The sequence below is a fragment of the Microcaecilia unicolor genome, chromosome 12, assembly GCF_901765095.1.
Source record: "Microcaecilia unicolor chromosome 12, aMicUni1.1, whole genome shotgun sequence".
Lineage (NCBI taxonomy): Eukaryota > Metazoa > Chordata > Amphibia > Gymnophiona > Siphonopidae > Microcaecilia > Microcaecilia unicolor.
Window position 1 is genome coordinate 6889835 of NC_044042.1, and position 14515 is coordinate 6904349.

The 14515-nt window shown below is 45.5% G+C and overlaps 1 protein-coding gene across 1 annotated transcript in view; it reads left to right on the plus strand.

Moving 5' to 3' along the window:
- The window catches only part of LOC115482058 (complement receptor type 2-like), a gene marked incomplete at its 3' end in the record, with an annotated part of 504947 nt that overhangs the window by 448230 nt on the left and 42202 nt on the right, over positions 1-14515 (plus strand). Inside the window, exons 25-28 of the mRNA XM_030221619.1 lie at positions 3800-3982; positions 4713-4895; positions 10424-10462; positions 14106-14144. Coding sequence (XP_030077479.1) covers positions 3800-3982; positions 4713-4895; positions 10424-10462; positions 14106-14144 — 444 coding nt within the window. The remainder of the gene's footprint in view (positions 1-3799; positions 3983-4712; positions 4896-10423; positions 10463-14105; positions 14145-14515) is intronic.

Sequence of the window (14515 nt, forward strand, 5' to 3'; positions counted from 1 at the left end):
CGTCCCTTGCCGGGGGGATAATATCTTTGGTGAGAAGGTCGAGCAGCTGGTGGACCAACTGCATCAGCGGGAAACCGCCCTCGACAAGCTCTCCCACCGGGCGCCTTCAGCATCCACCTCAGCAGGTGGACGTTTTTCCGGGGCCCGGCAGGCTGTGCCCTATTCTTTTTGCCAAGCGTAGGTACACCCAGCCGGCCCGAAGGCCTCGTCAGGCACAGGGACAGCCCCAGCGCGCTCGTTCTCGTCAACAGCGTGCGCCTAAGCAAGCCCCCTGCGCCTCCACAGCAAAAGCCGGGGACGGGCTTTTGACTGGATCCACGGGAACATAGCCGCCCTCAAAGTGTCCGTACCGGACGATCTGCCGGTCGGAGGGAGGTTAAAATTTTTTCACCAAAGGTGGCCTCTCATAACCTCCGACCAGTGGGTTCTCCAAATAGTGTGGTGCGGATAGGCCCTGAATTTGGCCTCCCTGCCACCAAATTGTCCTCCGGGAGCTCAATCTTTCAGCTCCCATCACAAGCAGGTACTTGCAGAGGAACTCTCCGCCCTTCTCAGCGCCAATGCGGTCGAGCCCGTACCACCCGGGCAGGAAGGGCAGGGATTCTATTCCAGGTACTTCCTTGTGGAAAAGAAAACAGGGGGGATGCGTCCCATCCTAGACCTGAGAGGCCTGAACAAATTCCTGGTCAAAGAAAAGTTCAGGATGCTTTCCTTGGGCACCCTTCTGCCAATGATTCAGAAAAACGATTGGCTATGTTCCCTGGATTTAAAGGACGCATACACTCACATCCCGATACTGCCAGCTCACAGACAGTATCTCAGATTCCGCCTGGGCGCACTGCACTTTCAGTATTGTGTGCTGCCCTTTGGGCTCGCTTCTGCCCCATGGGTGTTTACAAAGTGCCTCGTGGTGGTAGCGGCGTATCTACGCAAGCTGGGAGTGCACGTGTTCCCATATCTCGACGATTGGCTGGTCAAGAACACCTCGGAGGCAGGAGCCCTCCGGTCCATGCAGTGCACTATTCAACTCCTGGAGCTGCTGGGGTTTGTGATAAATTACCCAAAGTCCCATCTCCAGCCAACCCAATCTCTGGAATTCATAGGAGCTCTGCTGAATACCCAGACGGCTCAGGCCTTCCTTCCCGAAGCGAGGGCCAACAACCTCCTGTCCCTGGCTTCGCGGACCAGAGCGTCTCAGCAGGTCACAGCTCGGCAGATGTTGAGACTTCTGGGTCATATGGCCTCCACAGTCCATGTGACTCCCATGGCTCGTCTTCACATGAGATCTGCTCAATGGACCCTAGCTTCCCAGTGGTTCCAAGCCACCGGGAATCTAGAAGATGTCATCCGCCTCTCCACCAGTTGCCGCACTTCGCTGCTCTGGTGGACCATTCGGACCAATTTGACCCTGGGACGTCCATTCCAAATTTCGCAGCCCACGAAAGTGCTAACGACGGATGCATCTCGCCTGGGGTGGGGAGCTCATGTCGATGGGCTTCACACCCAGGGTCGGTGGTCCCTCCAGGAGAAGGAGCTGCAGATCAACCTCCTGGAGCTCCGAGCGATCTGGAACGCACTGAAGGCTTTCAGAGATCGGCTGTCCTGTCAAATTATCCAAATTCGGACAGACAATCAGGTTGCAATGTATTACACCAACAAGCAGGGGGGCACCGGATCTTGCCCCTTGTGTCAGGAAGCCGTCGGGATGTGGCGTTGGGCTTGCCAGTTCGGCATGCTCCTCCAAGCCACATACCTGGCAGGTGTAAACAACAGTCTGGCCGACAGGCTGAGCAGAGTCATGCAACCGCACGAGTGGTCGCTTCATTCCAGAGTGGTACGCAAGATCTTCCGAGAGTGGGGCACCCCCTCGGTGGACCTTTTCGCCTCTCAGACCAACCACAAGCTGCCTCTGTTCTGTTCCAGACTTCAGGCACAAGACAGGCTAGCGTCGGACGCCTTTCTCCTTCATTGGGGGACCGGCCTCCTGTATGCTTATCCTCCCATACCTTTGGTGGGGAAGACCTTACTGAAGCTCAAGCGAGACCACTGCACCATGATTCTGATCGCGCCTTTTTGGCCCCGTCAGATCTGGTTCCCTCTTCTTCTGGAGTTGTCCTCCGAAGAACCGTGGAGATTGGAATGTTTTCCGACTCTCATTTCGCAGAACGACGGAGCATTGCTGCACCCCAACCTTCAGTCCCTGGCTCTCACGGCCTGGATGTTGAGGGCGTAGACTTCACTGTGTTGGGTCTGTCTGAGGGTGTCTCCCGTGTCTTGCTTGCCTCTAGGAAGGATTCCACTAAAAAGAGTTACTTTTTCAAGTGGAGGAGGTTTGTCGTTTGGTGTGAGAGCAAGGCCCTAGAACCTCGTTCTTGCCCTGCACAGAACCTGCTTGAATACCTTCTGCACTTATCAGAGTCTGGCCTCAAGACCAACTCAGTAAGGAATCACCTTAGTATGATTAGTGCTTACCATTATCGTGTGGAAGGTAAAGCCATCTCTGGAGAGCCTTTAGTCGTTCGATTCATGAGAGGCTTGCTTTTGTCAAAGCCCCCTATCAAGCCTCCTACAGTGTCGTGGGATCTCAACGTCGTCCTCACCCAGCTGATGAAACCTCCTTTTGAGCCACTGAATACCTGCCATCTGAAGTACTTGACCTGGAAGGTCATTTTCATGGTGGCAGTTACTTCAGCTCGTAGGGTCAGTGAGCTTCAAGCCCTGGTAGCTCATGCTCCATGTACCAAATTTCATCACAACAGAGTAGTGCTCCGCACCCACCCAAAGTTCCTGCCGAAGGTGGTGTCGGAGTTCCATCTTAACCAGTCAATTGTCTTGCCAACATTCTTCCCCAGGCCGCATACCCGCCCTGCTGAATGTCAGTTGCACACATTGGACTGCAAGAGAGCATTGGCCTTCTACTTGGAGCGGACACAGCCCCACAGACAGTCCGCCCAATTGTTTGTTTCTTTCGACCCTAACAGGCTAGGGGTCGCTGTCGGGAAACGCACCATCTCCAATTGGCTAGCAGATTGCATTTCCTTCACTTACGCCCAGGCTGGGCTGGCTCTTGAGGGTCATGTCACGGCTCATAGTGTTAGAGCCATGGCAGCGTCAGTGGCCCACTTGAAGTCAGCCACTATTGAAGAGATCTGCAAAGCTGCGACGTGGTCATCTGTCCACACATTCACATCACATTACTGCCTCCAGCAGGATACCCGACGCGACAGTCGGTTTGGGCAGTCGGTGCTGCAGAATCTGTTTGGGGTGTAAATCCAACTCCACCCTCCAGGACCCGAATTTATTCTGGTCAGGCTGCACTCTGTTAGTTGTTCTTCGTAGGTCAATTTTCTGTTGTATCCTCGCCGTTGCGAGGTTCAGTTGACCTGGGTTCTTGTTTTGAGTGAGCCTGAGAGCTAGGGATACCCCAGTCGTGAGAACAAGCAGCCTGCTTGTCCTCGGAGAAAGTGAATGATACATACCTGTAGCAGGTGTTCTCCGAGGACAGCAGGCTGATTGTTCTCACCTACCCTCCCTCCTCCCCTTTGGAGTTGCGTTTTCATCATTTTTGCTTGTCATTCAACTGGCGGGAACGGCCGCGCACGGGCGGGAAGACGGCCGCGCATGCGCGGTGGGCGTGCCCTGTGTGCGGACCGCCCGCGAAGCTTCTTCCGGTTGGTGGGGGCTGCCGCGGACGTCACCCAGTCGTGAGAACAATCAGCCTGCTGTCCTCGGAGAACACCTGCTACAGGTATGTATCATTCACTTTATAAAGACTTGTAATTCATTTCTTTTCTTTTAGCTGTCAGTTGTACAGATCCAGTTGTCCAAAATGGGCGAAAAATATCTGGATTTGGGCATTTCTATAAATATGGCCACTCCGTTCAGTTTGAATGTAATTCTGGCTTTGACTTAGTTGGCAGTGATATAATTACGTGTGATGAAGACAGTAATTGGAAACCACCAATCCCAGCCTGTCAAGTTGGTAAGTATAGCTGAGGCTCTGATAAGTAGTTCAGTGCTCTTCAACCTTTTAGTTTCTTGGCAAGCTGATATTCTTCAACCCTTGTATCACTCAAATCATATTTACAGTTTTCCCCTCCCCCACTCCACCTTCCACCAGCAGGAAGAGAGCAGGACATTTTACTTGGTGTGCATCATTTTGCTGTTTTTAATCTGCCATCCTGCTGTGCAGGGCCAGACATTCAGATGTCGGATTGAACCTGGTAGAGTATAGGAAAGTGTGTTTGTTCTGCTGGTGGAAGGTAAGGTGACTGGGTTTCCGATGGGTGAAACTTGGGACATTTGTTTCCTGTAATATAGTAGGCGACAGATCCATGGGAACCCCGCTATTTAATTTTCTCCATTGAGTATGTGATAATAAAAAAACAAAAAAGAAAGTAGGAAGATGGGAATTTAGGAAGGGAAGAGATTTTCTCTGTATTAAGAGTATAGGTGTGACACATAAGAGGAACAGATGGCAGGAATAAGAGGTGATTTTTGTCTTACCTTGTGGTTGGAAAAACTGGTGTGGAAAACAGAATAGGTAAATAGTTGCTAGTGTGTGTTGTGATTTGAATCCTCATGTAGTAGAACTGAAGATATTGAAGCTTCTTGGAATAGGTTATCCCCTGCTTACCCTAAGCGATGAATATAGTTATTCCAGATGATACTGTAATACTAAATTTTAAAGTAATTCATTTCTTTTCTTTTAGCTGTCAGTTGTACAGATCCAGTTGTCCAAAATGGGCGAAAAATATCTGGATTTGGGCATTCCTATAAATATGGCCACTCCGTTCAGTTTGAATGTAATTCTGGCTTCGTCTTAGTTGGCAGTGATATAATTACGTGTGAAGAAGACAGTAATTGGAAACCACCAATCCCAGCCTGTCAAGTTGGTAAGTATAGCTGAGGCTCTGATAAGTAGTTCAGTGCTCTTCAACCTTTTAGTTTCTTGGCAAGCTAATATTCTTCAACCCTTGTATCACTCAAATCATATTTACTACTACTACTAAACATTTCTAGAGCGCTACTAGGGTTACGCAGCGCTGTACAATTTAACATAAAAGGACAGGCCCTGCTCAAATATTTACAGTTTTCCCTTCCCCCACTCCACCTTCCACCAGCAGGAAGAGAGCAGGACATTTTACTTGGTGTGTATCATTTTGCTGTTTTTAATCTGCCATCCTGCTGTGCAGGGCCAGACATTCAGATGTTGGATTGAACCTGGTAGAGTACAGGAAAGTGTGTTTGTTCTGCTGGTGGAAGGTAAGGTGACTGGGTTTCCGATGGGTGAAACTTGGGACATTTGTTTCCTGTAATATAGTAGGCAACAGATCCATGGGAACCCCACTATTTTACTTTCTCCATTGAGAATATTAACCATTTAACCCTTCTATCTGTTTTCTAACTTTTAACCAATTCTTAATCCACAATAGGACACTGCCTCTTATCCCATGACTTTTTAATTTCATGAGGTACTTTGTCAAATGCTTTCTGAAGATCCAGAATTGCCTTTATCCACATGTTCATTAATCCCTTCAAAGAAATTTAGCAGATTGAGGCAAAATTCCCCTTGACTAAATCTATGTTGGCTTATCCCTATTAAGCTAGTGTTTCCCAAGCCTGACGATAATGAAAAGAAAACTTATATTCACAAGATGTTCAAGTCTTCGTGTCATCCAAGTGAGAGACAAGCGTAGTTACTCCGCAGAACAAAAAGAACTCTGGAGAACCGGTGACGTAGTTCTGGCACACGCTTCAGAACATTGCAGAGAAGCATGGTGTAGGAAACATTATTCGGTAGTGGACTATTGCTTGGACTATCGTCAATACTAGGCCACTGTTAGAACTGGGGGAGGGGGAGAATGTGTGACTGTGGGGTGTATGTATGCAGGGGGAGGGGTGTGATTAGAATCGTAGGTTCTACTCTTCGCGGTGGTGATCTTCCTTCAGGGTGTGGGCTGGCTGGTGGGGGTAGTGGCTGGCATGATTTATAGGGCCAGGGGAGGGAGGGAAAGGACTATAGGATTGCTGGGCACGTGGGAGGTGATTGGGGGGGGGGGGGGTGAAGAGGCATTTGGTAGTGTTAGGGTGGGCTTTTGGAATGTGAATTGGTTTAATGATGCACATCATCAGAGTTGCCCCAAATGTTCCAAGCCCTGTTGTTGCCACAGATAACGACCCATGCAAAAACAAAGGGTTAAACAGGATAGGGGTATGGTGTGAGACATGAAACTGGGAATCTGAGCATATCCAGTCCCAAACATGGAAAGTCATCAAGGTAGCTGGAGAGTACTGGTCAGAGTTGCCGATGCTTTGGCAAAAGCCAAATAAAATAAGGGGGCCAGACCCACCAGCTGTTGTTCTAGAGATGTCCTCAATTTATAGGAATGATTCTAGAACCACTTGATGGTGGCTCAGGCTTGAGCAGCTCTATGATACAAAAGAAAATTAGAAACACCTAAGCCTCATCTTCTGTTAGCACCAGGCAAAATGGTACGGACTATTACATAGAGAACAAAGTTACTGAATTTATACAATAAGCATGGCTTAATGGGATAAAGCTAACATGTATTTAGCCAAAGGAAGTCTCGCCTTAATCAGCTATACTTTTTTAAAGGGGTGAACAAACGTGGAAAAAGATGAGCCAGTTGATATTATGTTCCTGGATTTTCAGAAGGCATTTGACAAAGTACTCATGAACAATTTCCTGAGGAAACTGTTAGAATTGTAAACAGCCTGGACTGCCAGCTAGTTAAGGCAGTATAGTAAGTTTGCTTAAATAAAAAATTTAAAAAAAAAGTCATGGGAGAGTTAGCAGTGTCCTATTGTAGATTAAGAACTGGTTAAAAGATGGAAAGGCATGGTAGTAGGGTTAAAGGCTGAATATTCTCAATGAAGCAGCATAAATAGTGGGGTTCCTCAGGGATTTGTGCTGGGACTGCTGTTTTCTAATCCTATATAATAAAACTCACCCTCAACGTTCTGAAGACACTGACGTCAGTGAAACCAAGCCACTGACGTCACTTCCTTCAAGACTGGTTCGAAGGGTTCGTGGTGGTGAAGCCACCGAAATCGCTAAGTCTCGGGGCCCCGCCCTCGCGTCAAATGTGATGACGTCGAGGGAGGAGCAATGGCGTCACACACCGAGGGCGGAGCAATGGCGTACGGTGCGTTCAGGAGGTGCGGAGCAATGGCGTCAGAACGGGGAGGGAGGGAGGGAGAAGGGGGGGGGGTGTTGGGAAGGAAAACATTGCTAGCGCCCGTTTCATTTGCTCCAGAAACGGGCCTCTTTTACTAGTATATTTATAAATGATCAGGAAATGGGAAAAACAAGTGAGGTGATCAAAGGCTTATGTAGAGCTGGTAGGACTGGATGTAGGCAATGAACATCAAGCCCTGATCTTTCCTCCCAAATGAGTCTAGTGTCCAAGCCTCTCTACCTGGGGGTGCCGAAGCATGAGTCATGGAGCTCCTAGCTCATTTAAGGGCGAATTTGACCACCAGAGTGGTGAGGCAGTTGGGCCCTTTCAAATCCGAGAGCCTTCTGGATATATGTTTCCACCTTCATAGATGCAACTTGCACTGATAGGAGAGATTCCCAATTTATCAGTGCAATGGTATTGTGTCCCCTTCCTTAGGAGGAGACTCATAGTCCAGGACAGTTAACATATTCCCCCTGGGCTCTTCCTCCGTCTCTGACTGAATGGCAGAAGCCATCTCCTTGAGAAAAGCAGTGAGACCCTCAAGTGGAGATTTATGTCTCTCGAGGTGGAGGGAGGGATCAGAAGATAAACACCATAAGACTCCTCCGAGAAGTAGTGAGGTCTTAGTCCCATGAATGGTCCCATTTAGACCAGGCTGAGTGATTCTATGCCTGCCTCAGTGGAACCCTGTCCACACACAGAAGAGAGCCAAAGTACAGCCGTACTCTCTGACTCCAGAGAGTACGGCTGTACTTTGGCTCTCTTCTGTGTGTGGATTTCGATGTTGATGTCGACACCCTTTGAGGTGCTGGTACTGAGGATCTCCACACAGGCATAGATGGAGCCTCAGGAAGAATGTGGGTCTGATCCACAGCTGGCACAAGCACCCTTGATGCCTGAGCGGTTTGCAGCTGCAGCATCTGCATCAGCTGTTCCCCGAGCATGACTCGGAACCACTAGTCAAAGTAAGGCATCGGCAAAGGCGGGGGAGCCAGGAGAGAGGCATCCTGAGAAGGTGTCTGTGCCGAACCGGTAGCGGGAACATGCCTGTCCAGAGACTTGCGCATTGGTACCTCTTCCAAAAAGGGGGAGCGCGCCTCTCCGTGCCAGCGCTTCTCAGATACTGGCAGTGCCGGTACTCCTAGCACCATGTGTCAATGAGGGCCAGTGCTTATGCTGCTTGGGTTTACCCCCATGCTGAGCATCACGGTCCTTTGGGGCTGATGAGGATGACTTCAAACCTGTATGTGCCCTCGGTCGGGTTCAATGCTGACTGGTACCAGGGCCTACCCTCGGCACCCGGTGTTGGGAGACCTTCTCAATGCTGGTGCACTCCCAATGAATGCTGAAGTTTTGGCAACTATCAAGGTCGATGCTTGCAGTGCCAATGACAATATACCAGCCTTAAAGGAGCCAAAAAGTCTCTTCTGTTGGACCTGCTGCATCCTCTGTGTCCAACTGCATTTTTAAACAGAGAGAGCAAGAGTTAGGCTCATAGTCAGGCCCAAGGCACTTGATGCAGCAAGAGTGCAGGTCCATAACAGAAATCACCCAATTACATTGGGTGCGCCATTTGAAGCCACTGGGGACCTGCTGGGACATAGAGAAAAGAATTGTGGCCAAATTAAACTCAATTATGAACAGAAAAAGGGGTAGTGTTCAAATTGAGGTCAGTGCTTTGGCCTAAATGGGCCTAGCAACTCGCAAAAAAAGAAGGAAATTTGAAGGGCCAAAAAAACTACTAAAATTAAAGGGAAATAAAATTCAATAAAGAAAATTGAAAAATAATTCAAATAAGGAGAAAAATACTCGCACAGGAAGGCACTGTGAGAACACGAAGACGTGTCCTAGCTCTGTGGAAAAGTGAAGACTGAGGAACCCGTGCTCGCACGTCGGGCAGGAAGGCACCAAAGCATGTGTAGAGGGACGCTGCTAGTAAACTGTAAACTAATCCCGCTAGTCAGCATCCATATCAGGCTCTGTCAAATGACATCACCCAGCTGTAAAAGCAGCAGCCTGCTTGTCCTCAAACATCTGCTACGGGTGAGTAACTTTGCTTTCTGGTCATCATATTTCAAAAAAGATAAAGCAAAATTAGAAAAGGTTCAAAGGGCAACCAAAATGATTAAGAGTATGGAACTCCTCTCATATGAGGAAAGACTTAAGAGGTTAGGGCCCTTCAATTCGGAGAAGATGGCCGAGGAGGGAATATGATAGAGGGCTACAAAATCCTGAGTGGAGTAGAATGGATAAACATGAATTAATTGATTTTATTTTTTTCTAAAAGTTTGAGGATGATAGGAAACTCCATGAAATTACATGGCAAGACTTTTAATTAAAACAGGAGAAAATTATTTTTTTCACTCTGCATATAGTTCAGCTCAGTAACTTGTTGCCAGAGGATGTGCTAAAAACCAGTTAGCATATCTGGGTTTAAAAAGGTTTGGACAAGTTCCTGGAGGAAAAGTCCGTAAACTACTATTAAAGTAGATATAGGGAAACCAGTACTTATACCTAGGGTCAGTAGTATGGGAATGTTGCTACTCTTTGGGGTTCTACCAGGTACTTGTGACCTGGATTGTCCACCTTTGGAAGCAGGATGCAGGCTAGATGGACCATCTGTCTGACCTAGTATGGCACATTTTTTATGTTCTTGGGTTGTGTAGCAATGTACTATAATCTGCAGAAACTCCTGTGCATACTCAGGAAAAACCTCCAGAGCTGGTTAAACATAGCTTTTGACCCCCAAAAGACTCCTGAAATCTGTAGTAATAGTTGGATTATTTCTACCTATGACAGATTTATCAGGATTCTACACGAGTCTATGCTCATACATTCTGTAAACATAAGTTCATCCTTTCCCAGCATTCCCAAGATCACCTTCCCATAGAGCCCCTAAAAGAATAAAATTTATAAACTGAAGCAGGGTTAGAAAACTGCTTTAATTTTTTTCTGCAAAAAATTTACATCCATTTACAAAATGGTACAAATTATGTAAATGTGCCACAGTTCACACAATTTCAGAAACTTTTTGCCATAGAATTCCTCTTTGCAGGAAACTGGGTGGTAAGTAAGAATCATGTCAGTTTATTTTTGAATTGGAGCACAATTTCCTAGGATCTGTTCTTGAAAGTGTAGCAGAATCAGATTTACTGATACTTGACTGTACTTAAAAGAATAAACAGGCGGTAATATTAACCTCTTTGCTTAACTTACAGTTACAACCACTACTGTTGTTCCAGATGTAGTAAATGAAAGTAAGGATTTTTATTTTCTATAAATGGGAAATGCTTGTTTCATCTGAAAATTAGAGCAATAGTTGATTCCCTCCCTACCCTAATATCCAGTTGAAAAAAAGAAATGGCACCAAGAAATGCACGATTCTGAGTCTTCTGTTTTATCCAGAATTCACATATAAAGCTGCTTACTTTATTTTAAAAATGTTTGAGTCACTTTTTAGTATTTAATTCTGGATTATTGGATTTATAATGATGAAAATGACATAGCAGGATCTTTCCAGAATACTAAGAAAATTTAAAAGGATGATGGCTTGGGGGGGGAGGGTGGTGTCCTCTTACGTCTGTTCACAGTTAAAGAAAAAAATAAATAATCTTAAATGCTTCTAGTACTGGTTTAATGCACGCTATGAGTAATGTGCATACATGCAGTTTGGTAAGAAATTCCTATTAATGCAGGGGACTCCAAAAATTCAGCATAGATATATTTAAAGTTGATTGAGACATTTGATTGGGCAGTTAGAACTACTCTATAAGAACATAAGAATAGCCATACTGGATCAGACCAATGGTCCATGTAGCCCAGCATCCGATTTCCAGCAGTGGCCAATCCAGGTCATAAGTACCTGGCAGAAACCCAAATAGCAGCAATTGTTACCAATCCCAGGGTAAGCAGTGGCTTCCCCATGTCTATCTCAATAACAAACTGGAAGCCCAGCCCAGATGCGTTCCACATATTTGCAAAGGTGAAAAGAAGAGAAAATGACATCCAGCATGGTTAAAAGGTGACGTGAAAGAGGCTGTTGCAGCCAAAAGGTTGTCCTTCAAAGAATGGAAAAAGGACCCAAATGAAGAAAATAAGAAGCAACGTGAGCACTGGCAAGTCAGTTGCAAAGCATTAATAAAGAAGGCTAAAAGAAAATATGAACAGAAACTTGCTGCAGAGGCTAAAACTCACAGTAAAGACTTTTTCAGGTACATCAGAAGTTGAAAGCCTCCAGGAGAGTCCGTGGGACCGTTTAGATCATGAAGGAGCAAAAGGGGCACTCAGGGAGGACAAGTCCATCGCGGAGGCACAAAATCATTCACTCAGACACCCCAATCTACATGCTAAACCTCGTAGACTTACCTCCAAGAAACGCCACAAGATCATCCCGCAAATTTCTCGACCTGCACTTCCCTAGTTGTAAAGGACTAAAGTACAAGCAAATGCATGCGACCACATTCTCGTATTTAGGCACGCAAATGTGGAATGCACTGCCTACAGACCTGAGAACAATCGGCGAAACAAGTGTCTTTCGCAAATCTCTTAAGACATATCTCTTCAGCAAGGCATACAATAAGTACTAATCACCACAATAATTCACCCGACAATCCAAGCAACTAAGATAATGCATCTATTATAGCTACCTTAATCACTCCTCTCTTTCTTCTTCCTACCCTTATCTAACCTGTACACAATATTAAATGTATATGTCACCTTGCAATGACAATGTTTACAAAACTATGTAAGCCACATTGAGCCTGCAAATAGGTGGGATAATGTGGGATACAAATGCAATAAATAAATAAAATGAATTCTTTGCTTCGGTCTTTACGGAGGAAGATCTGCTTGTACTGGAAATGGTTTTCAAGGAGGATGATGCAGTGGAACTGAAAACATTTTTGATGAACCTGGAAGATGTACTGAGCCAAATCGACAAATTAGAGTAGTAAATCACCTGGACCGGATGGCATATAGCCAAAGGTACTCAAACTCAAGCATGAAATTGCTGATCTGCTGTTAGTAATACGTAACCCGTCGTTAAATCATCCATAGTGCCTGAAGATTGAAGGGTGGCCAGTGTGACCGTGATTTTTAAAAAGGGTTCCAGGGGTGATCCAGGAAATTATAGACCAGTAAGCCTGACGTCGGTGCTGGGTAAAATAGTGGAAACAATTTTATAAAGAATAAAACTATGGAGCATATGGACAAACATAGTTTAATGGGATAGAGTCAGCATGGGTTCAGCCAAGGGAAGTCTTGCCTCACCAGTTTGCTTCATTTCTTTGAAGGCGTGAATAAACGTGGATAAAGGTGAGCCTGTTGATGTAGTATATCTAGATTTTTAGAAAGCTGTCAGGATAGTAGGCTTGATGGACCTTCGTTTGATTCAGCATGGATTATCTTACATTCATTTGATAAACTTTTTCCTCTTGTCAAATCTGGTAATTCTGATTTTTATCCAAAGTAGGCACTGCAACTTTCATTAAAATTGTATCTTTGCCCATATTTCAGGGTACATGACATATGGTTTGTGCAAAGTACTACAAAGGAAATGTGGTTTGACACTCTGAAGTTTCAAGAGAGACCTGTCTGAAGTGAAAACCTCATATAGCAAAGTTAGAATGAGATGAACAGTGAAAATATTTGATTTTAAAATGTAGCATTGAGGCTCTTCAGAGACTGAGCTTGCTTCAATATTTGTGTTTTCTTCCTGGTGGTTGTCAGTGCCAGTTATCAAATCAGTGCTCACCAGCTTCTTGGCAACACCTTGACAGTGGAGGAGTAGCCTAGTGGTTAGTGCAGCAGACTTTGATCCTGGAGAACTGGGTTTGATTCCCACTGCAGCTCATTGTGACTCTGGGCGTCACTTAACCCTCCATTGACCCTGGTACAAAATAAGTACATGAATATATGTAAACTGCTTTGAATGTAGTTGCAAAAACCTCAGAAAGGCAGTATGTCAAGTCCCGTTTCCCTTTCCCTTATGACATCACAATATCAGAAGTGAGCCAAGTATCAGGCAATCAAACCATTGTGACATCACTGATGAGGTTGGCTCTTATTGGTGGAATGAGTGGAGGAGTAGCCTAGTGGTTAGTGCAGTAGTCTTTGATCCTGGGGAACTGTATTGGGCAATCAAGCCATTGTGACATCACTGATGAGGTTGGCTCTTATTGGTGGAATGAGTGGAGGAGTAGCCTAGTGGTTAGTGCAGCAGACTTTGATCCTGCAGCTGCTTCTGACTCTGGGCAAATAAGTACCTGAATATAATATGTAAACTGCTTTGAATGTAGTTGCAAAATATCACAGAAAGGCGGTATATCAAGTCCCCTTTCCCTTTTATCGTAACAGTTGGTGGTTGAAATTTGCTATTAAAATGAACCTGGAGCACAAGTGCTGCATCAGATGACCTCATACATATCCTCCTCAGAAAGCCTGGATTAGCTGCTTTCTGATTTTTTGCATACTTTACTTTTGTAATAGAAAAGTCTTGCCATTATTACATTTCTTAGAGATCTTTACTGAGTCAGTTCAATAAATCTTAACATTAAATACAAACAGAAGAGCCAACTCGCCAAAATTAGAAGTGCTTATTTGCCATAAATTACCACTTTCTGGACACTGAAATTTCCTTAATTTCTAAGGTATGTTTTGAGGGGCTTGAGTGCCCACTGAACCCATACAGCTGGTACCTGTAAATACAGATAATCCAAGTACTGTGGCTGTAAATCAAAACTGAGCTTTCAAGTAAGGTAAGTACTTCAGTGGAGCTTGTATGGGAAATAGAGCAGTCGAAGGCCATCTGTACGCCATTAGAGAAAGCCCTAACATTTCATGTTCATCTTGATTAAAAGTTTTTTTTTTTTTTTGTTTTTTTTTTTTAAATAAATTATGCAGGGTCTACAACATATGCAACGCAGACTACCCATTGGATAAGTAAGACTTCATACATTTTTTGGGGGGTGGGGGCTCATAGACACCAAGAAGCAGCGATGATTGATTCACCTAATTCCCTCCCTCCTCCCCCCACCCCGTCTGCCCAGCATATTCACTCACCATGACTCCTCTTTCCTTACCCCTCTCCCACCCAAGGTGTAAGTGAGGACAAAAGTGACCGCATGCCAGGCTGTGTCTTTTCTTCTCTGTTTGGGATCAACTGCAGTATTTGAACTGCCAGGATCTATAGTAGTACTCAAAAAAAAAAAAAAGATCAAGGTGTCATTGTAGACAATACTGAAATCTGCTCAGTGTGTGGCTGTGGCTAAAAAAGCAAACAAGATGATAGGAATTATTAGAAAATGGATGCA